The sequence below is a fragment of the Phragmites australis genome, chromosome 11 (assembly GCF_958298935.1).
Source record: "Phragmites australis chromosome 11, lpPhrAust1.1, whole genome shotgun sequence".
Taxonomy (NCBI): Eukaryota; Viridiplantae; Streptophyta; class Magnoliopsida; order Poales; family Poaceae; genus Phragmites; species Phragmites australis.
The window spans coordinates 23,356,026-23,366,252 of record NC_084931.1 but is presented as its reverse complement, the minus strand read 5'-3'; the positions used below and the strand labels follow the sequence as shown (position 1 = coordinate 23,366,252).

At 43.8% G+C, this 10,227-nt stretch overlaps 1 protein-coding gene across 2 annotated transcripts; it reads right to left on the bottom strand.

Moving 5' to 3' along the window:
* Window positions 1-768: 768 nt before the first annotated feature.
* LOC133884657 (RAN GTPase-activating protein 1-like) lies at window positions 769-5,195 on the bottom strand. 2 transcript variants are annotated; one of them, XM_062324151.1, is made up of 2 exons: window positions 4,869-5,195; window positions 769-2,834 (listed from the first exon to the last, which is right to left on the bottom strand). In XM_062324151.1, the coding sequence occupies exon 2, from the start codon at window positions 2,764-2,766 to the stop codon at window positions 1,063-1,065; it is 1,704 nt and encodes a 567-aa protein (XP_062180135.1). In that variant the 5' UTR covers window positions 2,767-2,834; window positions 4,869-5,195; the 3' UTR covers window positions 769-1,062. The 2 variants fall into 2 exon arrangements, with proteins under 2 accessions (XP_062180135.1, XP_062180136.1); XM_062324152.1 differs by having other exon boundaries at window positions 769-2,726.
* Between the last annotated feature and the right edge of the window lie 5,032 nt (window positions 5,196-10,227).

Here is a 10,227-nt window from a genome sequence, read left to right as displayed (position 1 = left end):
AATTAATTTTTTTAGTCTTCTTACATGATCCTATGTTTTTTAAAAATACATGAATTCATGAATTAGTTATTGTAACATGCAGGATTGTGTAAATGTATTGCAACTAGATTTATTCATAACTGACCCATCACACCTCAAAAATTAGTGAAATCACTTTTATTAGTTTATTTATACTATGATTTACGTAGGAAAAATAATAATAGACATGGAAAAGTTGATTACAGTGCAGTTTCTTAATATATTCACTTTATGCTTGTGAACTTTGTAAAAATCATAGAGAAATTAATAAAACTCTAAATAAAGTGAAATCAATTTTAAAGATCCTCTTAAGATACGTTTTACGCAAGAAAAATATGTATTTGCATGTTAAACTTTTCCTTCACATGAGTTAATAATTGAGCCACACGCTTCAATTTTTTTCAAACTTCCTCCCTATATGATACAAATGACATTATTTTTGAAAAAAAATTCACAAAAAGTTTTAGAATTGTGTCTAATTTTTTTATGATTTTTTTTTTATTTTTTTTTAAATTTTTTGAATTCAAATTCAGTTACCGTTCGATTTGTGAAACCGAACCGGACAGAAATAGTCGGTTATCGCGATTTTTGCTCGGTTACCGCGGTTTTTTAACCCTGCGATACACTCGAAAAGGATGCATATTCTAGTAAAACCACGTAATTTCACCCGTTTCATTTGCCGACGCCAACAAAGGCACCATACATGCCACAATGCCACAGATTCGGAAGATGCCAACAGACCATCCGAAAACATCACAGCAGCAAATAAGTTACCAAACAAGGGTCCACGAAATAAGTTCAACCCAGCTTCAAGAGTCGGCTTCACCTGACCTTGACAACACAGATGTCTCTAAAACATGAAACAAATTTCCGAAGGAAGCTACAAGAGGTTCTGATAAACCGCAAGGCTAGTTCACCTGGCTGCTTGACTCAGTTCAAAATAACAGAGCCACAGTGCATTCGTTTCAGTGAAAATTTAACCTAGTTGGTGGACATTCAGAAGGTTACTGGAGCAAAAGCTAGAGCTAGTTAACCTAGGCATCGTTAATCATCCTGCTCAACCTTCACGTTCTGCAGCTTGGAATCCAGCCCATCATCGTCCTCCTCCTCCTCTTCCTCATCATCACCATCATCAGGCTCCCCCTCAGGATCGTTCTCATCTAGTGAGCCTAGCACATCCAGCGAGTTCTTACCGGCCTTCAGAATGTCCTTCACCTCATCAATCCCTTCATCAGAGATGAAATTGCCGTTGATGTTCAGTTGCACAAAACCTGGTTTATTTGCGACTGCCCACGCAAAGCACCGAGCTCCAACCCTCTGAAACATGTTTGTGCTCACATCAAGCTCCTTCAGATATGCATGGCCGTCTTCCAATGATTTTGCAATAATCACCGCGCCATCATCCTTCAGTTCATTCTCAGCCAAGGTCAGCTTCTTGAGTGACTGCATTGCTGCTAGACATTTGGCTAAATCTGGGGCTGCTTTGGCATTTATTTCATTTCCAGTCATTTCAAGGACTTCTAATTGAGGTGCTGACTGTTTGAGGGCATTGGCAATTGCTATTGTACCCTTATTCTCAAGATTGAGATCACTGATATAAAGCTCAACAAGATCAGGAAGCTTTTGAAGGGTTTTGCTGAGAGATATCCCTGCATCAACACCAAATAAGTTGTCCCTGAGATCAAGTTTCTTCAGACGGGTGCATGCCCCTAATGCTTCAGCCAATGCGACTCCACCATCAGATCCTATCCTTGTTGCAGAGCACCTGAAACTCTCTAGATTTGGAGAAAGCTTAACCATCTCAGCAATTGACATAGCACCTTCATCTCCAGTCATATTGTTGTGGAAGTGGAGAACCTTAAGCTTCTCAGTTGAAGGAATAAGCTTAGATAGAGCTTTTGCAGCTTCTTCTGATATACCATCATTCATCACATAAAGTTCTTCCAGGTTTTCCTGTGATTTCAGCAGCTCTGTGAATGCCCTGACACCCTTCTCACCTAAAGCATTGTCAGAGATGTTAAGATATCTCAGTATAGACCCCTCTAGTGCTTTGGAAAATATGCGCATCACATCAAGGGCTTCATCCTCAGGCCTTCCTGCGACAAAATCTGAGATATCTACCTCTGTGAGCTGCCCTTTGATTGACTCAAGAATTGGTCCAGCAACATTGGCAGCATCAATACCAAAGCTCCTGTTGCTGAAGCAAATCCTTTTATATGAGTTTCCTGGTTTGGTAAGTGGACTCAGCAGTTCCTTTGCTTCATCTGCCTCAATAAAAGCACGCTTGCCACCAGATATATCGAATACAGTGTCAGCAGGCTCAATAGGTGCATCAACCACATGTGCTTCTTGTTCAGCAGTAGTCCTTGGCCCTTTTTTCAGAACTTCTAACATCATCTTGCTAGTTTCCTTTGCATACAGCTGGACAGCAGAACTTCCATCACCATCAGGCTCCTTCTTGAAATGCTCATCTGCTGAGGCAAAGCACATCTCTTCAATCCTTTTAGCATTCTCATGAGCTTCTTCCTTGCTCAAAAGATCATACTTGCGAGAAAAGATGGACTCTGTGGACAGGTTATTGGTCATCCTCTCTACAAGCATCAGACGAGTGGTTTCACTTGGCGGCCACAGCTTGATGGAGAATGTCCTGGGTTGGAAATCTTGCGCTGTTGAATCCATGTGAGCAGCTTGCAACTTCACACAGCAACCTAACGGTAGAACAAAAGTATTAGCCTTGCTGTGACACATACGATATGGTGATAGCCAAAATGCAATATATCAACAATGTACCAATTGAAGCAACTAGTGTGTCTGCCCTGGAGGAACCAAACATTAGTACAACAGTAAGAAAACGAAAAAATTAAAAATGCTTCGCCAACTAAAGTCTACACTGTAATAACAACATCAATTCATTCAACAAAAATACATGCTGACATGCATTTTACTCAAGATGTTTGCTTCCAATCCAAATATGTGTACAGGAAACCAACAAATCATTTAATCATGAGAGTAGCATGAATAGAATTATGTAAGTTCCATCAAAAGTAAAAGGGATAAAAAAAGAGATATTTCATAAAACAGACTCTCTATAGACCCCCACCAGTGATCAATTCTCGCATGTGATTTTTTCCATTCCTCTATGTAATAGCCTAATATGGGTTCACAATCAATAACATACTCACGTCTCATGTTATTAGGCAATCATCACTGGTTTATGGGGCTTCATTTGCTCATAAAGTTATACTACATAAAGCCTTATTGGACATTCATTGTTTGAAACATCAATAAGCTACACTTGTATATAATTTGAACAGGACCAAGCTACCGAAATTTACAAGCCACCACGTTGTCAGCCTCCAAAACCATTCATTAGTTTCGGCTTCTCCATAAAACTATGATTGCCAAAGATTTAGCTATTTAAGAATAACTGTTTGGCTGAAACATAACCTAGATCTTTGGTCACAACTTGGATCTCATTTCGGCAAGGAGCTGAATCTTAGCATAAGCTAAAAAAAAGTTCTAGCTAACTCCTACCATGATTTGGTTCTCAAAAACTCATCTCAGATTCACATTACGGGGCAAATCATATGCAACTGATATAGGATGCAACAGGACCTCACCCAAAAATTGTACCTTGTTTAGAAGTAGGGGCGGAATCAACGTAAGGGATGTGATTCAGTCAACCCCCAACTTTTTTGGAAGATAAACTGGCATCAGTAACCCCAACACAAAGCGAACAAATCTCCAACAAATCGAACGTTTGCCCCGTAATGTGAATCTGAGACGAGTTTTTGAGAACCAAATCATGGTAGGAGTTAGCTAGAACTTTTTTTTAGCTTATGCTAAGATTCAGCTCCTTGCCGAAATGAGATCCAAGTTGCGACCAAAGATCTAGGTTATGTTTCAGCCAAACAGTTATTCTTAAATAGCTAACTCTTTGGCAATCCTATTTTTATGGAGAAGCTGAAACTAATAAATGGTTTTGGGACTGACAACATGGCAGCTTGTAAATTTCTGTAGCTTGTAAGCTTGGTTCTGTTCAAATTATAGGATAGAGTCTGAGCTTATATACAAGTGTAGCTTATTGATGTTTCAAGCAATGAATGTCCAATAAGGCTTCATGTAGTATAACTTTCTGAGCAACTATGAAGCCCCGATACCGATACGGGGATACGTTTTAATTTTTTTTAACAGTAATAACTAATAAGTATGGTTTAACTCAATTCATCATTCAGCAAATCAACACACTAGACAGAACAGTAGAAACACTTGGATCAGAGACAAATTTTGATAGTCTGGCAATGACATGCCAAAGTTTACTGAACTTGTAAGGAATGGACACTGGCAACAAGCAACATTGCTTGAAAGAAGGAAATAAGACGACTAAGCCAAGAGATGGACAGAATATGTAAAGGTTACACAGAAAAAGATGAAGCTATTCCAACCAAACAAATGACCTTCCAAATGATTGAATCACTAAAAAGGTCAGAAGTACATGGTGAGGAGCTGAGGGCTAATAATAAGGCATATAACATATGACAGAATGAAGTACATAATTAGCTTGAGGAGAACAAACAAACATAACCAGATAACCGAAATATAGAGCTGTAAAGAACACCAAATCAGTACTCAGAACATATGACAGAGCTAAATGGGTCTCAATTAAAAAAAAAACATGGTGAGGGCTAATAATAAGGCATATAACATATGATTGAATGAAGTACATTCCTTGCAAACAGATCAGGGCACGGCAGATCAGGGCAAACAGACTCATTCAGATCAGGGCACGGCGGGGGATAGGGAAAAAAGAAGGAATAAAAGAGGGAGGAGAGGAGAGGTGGGGAACTCACCAGATCCAGGTGGAGGGCGTCGCCGGGATCCGGCTCGCCGCCGGCAGGACAGCAGACAGCAGGTGGTCGAGGCGCAGGCGTGCGGGCGACGTCCTGGTCTCCTGAAGGCGCAACCGTGCGGGCGTCGACTGGGAGGGCGTCGGCGTGGAGGGCTCCGCCTCGCTGCGGTGGTTCGCACGTCGTCGCCGCTTCGCCGGCGACCGGCGAGACTCGAGAGGGAGACGAGGGACGCGGGCCGCGGCTGGGGACACGAGGCTCGAGAGGGAGCAGTGCGGGGACGTGGGCGGCGGTGAGGAAACGGGATGTCAGGCTTGTTTAACGGGCCGGAGAGCGCGTCGGGCCGTATCAAAGAAGTATCGACAAGTATCTAATGTATCCCCATTTTCAGATAAAAATAGAAAAATAGACAACATACTTTATCAAAATAGATAATATACTGATATATTTATAAATTTAGTACATATATTTAGCACTTAAACACTGAAAGCTTGTTTTTAGCAATTGAGTTACCGAAAAAGCGTCGACCTCATTGTTTTCAGCATCTGAGGTGCTAAATACGTTCATCGTATTCGGCATCTCAGACGCTGAATATGGTGCATAGTGCTACATTCGACATCTCAATTACCGAATACAAGCCAGTCGTGCCATGATTTATCGTGTGTCATTTCATATCGCATGGTGATCAACATGTGAGGTTTAGCACAACTTTATTTCATCAAGCACGAGTGAATAAATAAAGAAAAAAATTGAATGAGTAAGTGTATATATTATTTTATGTCATCTCTCTGTATAGAGTGCAGTACCTGTTGGTGATAGTAGATTGATAGAATGCAGTAGCATAACTTTGTTGCATCATAGCATGGGTGAATAAATAAAAAAGGAATTGGATGAGTGAGTATGTGTAAATTTGTTTAGGTGTAATTTTGTCGACATTTTATTATGTATTTAATGTATTTTTTTGGGTAATTTTGTGGTGAATTAACGTTGGGAGGATACAAATTCTAATTTATCGAACATTAATAGTTGTGAAGAACAATTATTATATAACCCGGTATAGATGTTACATACGCTAATAAACATTACATTTGACATGAAGTTTTTCGTCGGTGCGTGAATAGACATTAACCATAAAGAAATGACAACAATTAATGTTGGCATTACGGTACGCCTAACGACTAACTTAATAGCATGACACTGCTAAACCTAATATGCATTAGGGAATGAAAATAGACCGGGTTATAGTAGATGCTCTCTACTGAGTGCACCTGGGATATTTGCCCTTCCTTAGAGCATCGGGGCCCGAATCCTCAGCGCGACGGGCCCTCTCCCGCTTCCTTTCCCTCTCATCCTCACGAGCTTCAGCCGCGGGATGCTCCTCTACTGCCTTCTTCATGCGCTCCTCCTCCTGACGCTTAAGTCGTAGTTCCTCCTGTTGTTGCTCATACTCCTGTCGTTTATACGCTTCCCTCATCCACTGCATGCTCATTTGGACCCACTTCTTTTGTTCTCACTTTGCTCCATATCCAGCCATTCCATAAAGTCACAAAGAGGTAGAGGAGACTAAACAAGTGAAAGAAGATGAGAGATTAGTAAGACAGTGCATGAAATCATATAGAAAGTGTCACATGAGTGATGTATGTTGTTATACTAATGGTACATGTACGGTTCATATCGAGGCTTGTTGTACTTTTAGTTGGCACATATGAAGAAGTGTAGACCATAGGTGTAGGAGATGTCCTGAGACTTGAGAAACCTACTAGAGTCACCACAGAAGCACATCGGCGGTTCGACCCCTCTGGGGATGAAAATCCCCAATATTTTTTAGGTGGGCTTGGTGGAGTTAAGGAAGACATTGTAGTTGAGAGAGCTGAGGAATGAGTGATCTATCCATAGATGAGGATGGGGTTATCTATGGTGGCTGGAGGTTAATGCATGGACTAAGTGCATGGGATTGGTTGTGGGCTAGAGCATAAGATTCCCTGTGAAATCTAGAAAAGTTGTGGCACTAATGCTTGATAGAGATTTTCTACAAAAGCTGTTGCTTGGTGTGGTCATTTTATTCTATAAAATTTCAGTATGAGTTATTGTTAGCTCTGCATGGAGGTATGGATTATGTCGAGGGTTAATAATTCCAGGGTATGCTGGACAGTAGGTGCGTGAACTTCCTATGTGTTATACAAGTTCGGGCCTCCCAGAGGAAAATAATATTACTTCCTATGTGTTTTAAGTATCTTAGTTGATTACAGATGATGTTCTAGCTGGTTGCCAGATTTAATCTGCCCTATACAAATGGGGACCTCATCCCTTTATATAGTAGGGAGGAGGACTTACATGTGGGTCCAAACAGAAAATCTCTGCTCATCCTAATATCTAACCCAAACCATCATTACGGAGGACAAGGTGTGCCCACTTGCTCTGAAGGCTTCGTATATCCTATCGTCGTGCACCGCCGTGCTAGCCTACAAAGTCCCATTTCGTAGCATTCAATGCTACAGGACGGGATAGTGCCCTTCTACGTCGTCTCCGTCCACTTGCCTGGTCGAGCTGATGATGATGTCTCGTCCGTTGTGCGCCGTTGTGCCGGTCTGCAACGTTCTGCCCCGCAACATTTAATGCTACAGGACAGGACAATGCCCCTCTGCACCGTCCATGACTTCGTCCATAGGAGCCGGCGCTTGGGGAAGGAAAACACTTGAGTGAATGTCAATAAATATGCTTTGGATAGGTTGTTTCAAATATGGCCCTGTGACCAGTGGGGCTGGTCGCAGGTTTACACAATGGCGTAGGGAGATTGGTCACGTAGGCATTACACTGGTCGCTAGAGCTGTATCCTGGTTGCACGATCGATCAGTTTTTGGGAAATATACACCTCTAGTCGTTAAGTCTTTGGTGGGGCCCATTAGCCAGGGTACCCCTTTACTCAATACACCGACAGTAGCCCCTAAGCCTCCCCATGAATGTGGTCTGGCCTGATTGTGCCACTTGGGTCCCGGGTAAACGTAGTTCTCCCAATGAGTGATCGTTGATGCCGTCGGTCCTCAAAGTTTAACTCTGAACTTTGCGTCACTTGGGGAGGTTTAAGTGTCCTAAGAGAGAAAAGAGGGTATGAGAGAGAGATATTGATTGCCACTGAACCTAAATGACTATTGGTTCCTTCTGTGCGCTTCCTCGGGTTTCAAGCGGCTTAAATGCCATGCTAGTTAGGCGCCGCTAAGGTCTTTTAAAGGACGAGTGTTTAATGGTCTTTCGATCCACCCCCTCGCCTTCCTTCTTACCTTCAGGCCTTTAGTGCCTAGAGTCCATTCGTCTCTATCCCGTCTCGCGTTTTGCTCTGTAACGTAGGAAGGCCCTGAGGCCATGGCGCACTCCCCTCCTTCATCGCCGGAGGGGTCGATGATCTTGGATGACTTGGCAGAGGAGGGGTCACCTCCGGATCTTGATCCGCTTGCCGTGGTGCTTCTGGAGGTAGTATTTGTCACGGGTGCGCTCGTGAGGTTGGAGCTGGTGCTTGCAAGATTGGAGTCGGCGACTATCAAGTTTACACCCTTCCAAAGAAGGTTGCCTTCTGTTGGTCCGTCTCGCTCTCCCACCCAGGCAGATCCCTTGGCCGAGGTCATCGATATTTTCGATGATGAGGAGAGGATCGACTGGGACCTTCTGGAGAAGGAGATTGATTCAGAGGAAGAGTCAGAGATGGAGCAGAAGGGAGGTCTTCAGGGTGCACCGGGGCTGGTCATCAGCTCCAGTAGGGCTTTTGCGTCGGCCACCTTTTCTGGCCCTTATGCAGGTCGTCGACCGATCCCCAGAGTGGTGAGCTTCCATTCCAGAGAGGAGTATGAGAGATTCCTTGACTCGTTCAGAGGCAGATAGAGGCAAGAGTTCGGCAGACTCTTTCTGTCAACTTTGCGCTAGTCACTCGAGTCAGGGAAGATAGGGCAGGTATGTACCCAGATAGTTTAGCCTGATCAGATGCAACTAGTCGGGTTGTAACCTATCCTCTTTATGAATGGAAAATGATGGGGCTTTACGACCCCCATCTTTGTTCCGGCCCCCTCCTAGGGCCTCATCGATGGCCGGAGGACCAAATAGAAGTCCCATGATTTTTTCGGGCCGATTGGCTTGGACCACTGTTTCGAATTTTCGAAAAACCTTCCCAGTGTCGATGCGACGAGTTGGTTCTAATTGTCCCATCTCGCTCTCTAGTCAGGTTCTTGGGGCGTAGAATAGATGATAGCTCAACAAGTCCGTCGGTGGCGACCAACACTCAGCCCGAGTGAGGACTTATGGCGAACACCTCGTGGCGGCCAGGGTCCTTGGCATGGGACTCAGTGGCTGCTGTGGATTCAGCCATGGGTGCCCTGGTCAAGTTTTTTCAAACTTGCTGAAACAACAAAAATGCGCCCCCAACTTAGCGCGCCAAATGTCGAGGGTTTATTCCTGACAATGATTCCAGGGTATGCTGGACAGTGGGTGCGTAAACAGTGTTTTAGGAACCGAGTGTGTGTGTAGACGGTGAACTCGAGGACACGGGGAGATACAAGTTTGGGTCTCCCAGAGGATAATAGCACTACATCCTACGTGGTTTGAGGATCTCAGTTGATTACAGATGATGTTCTAGCTAGTTGCCGGATTTGATCTGCCTCATAAAAATGGGGTCCTCATCCCTTTATATAGTAGGGAGGAGGACTTACATGTGTGTCCAAACAGAAAACCTCTGCTCATCCTGATATCTAATCCAAACCATCATTACGAAGGACAAGGCGTGCCCACTTACTCTAAAGGCTCAGTATATCCTGTCGTCGTGTGCCGCCGAGCTAGCCTACAAAGTCCCACTCTGCAGCATTCAATGCTACGGGACTGGACAGTGCCCTTCTGCGCCGTCCCCATCCACTTGCCTGGTCGGGCTGCTGATGTCATCCTATCTCTCGTGCGTTGTCATGCCTGTCTGCAACATTCCGCCCACAACATTTAATGCTATAGGATGGGACAATGTCCCTCTGCGTCGTCCATGACTTCATCCACTGGAGCTGGCGCCTGGGAAAGGAAAATACTTGAGTGGATGTCAATAAATGTGCTTTGGATAGGTTGTGTCAAATCTGGCCCTGTGACTAGTGAGGCTGGTCGTGGGTTTATGCGATCGCAGGGAGACTGGTCGTGTAGGCGTTACACTGGTCACTGGAGCCATATCTTGGTCGCACGATCGATCAATTTTTCGGAAATGTACACCTCTAGTCATTAAGTCCTCGGCGGGGCCCGTTAGCCAAGGTACCCCTTTACTCAATACACTGACCAATTCCTATGAAAGCTGAGTCATGTAGTCACTTTGTGTCTATTGCATGACTCATGACAGAGGTGTTGT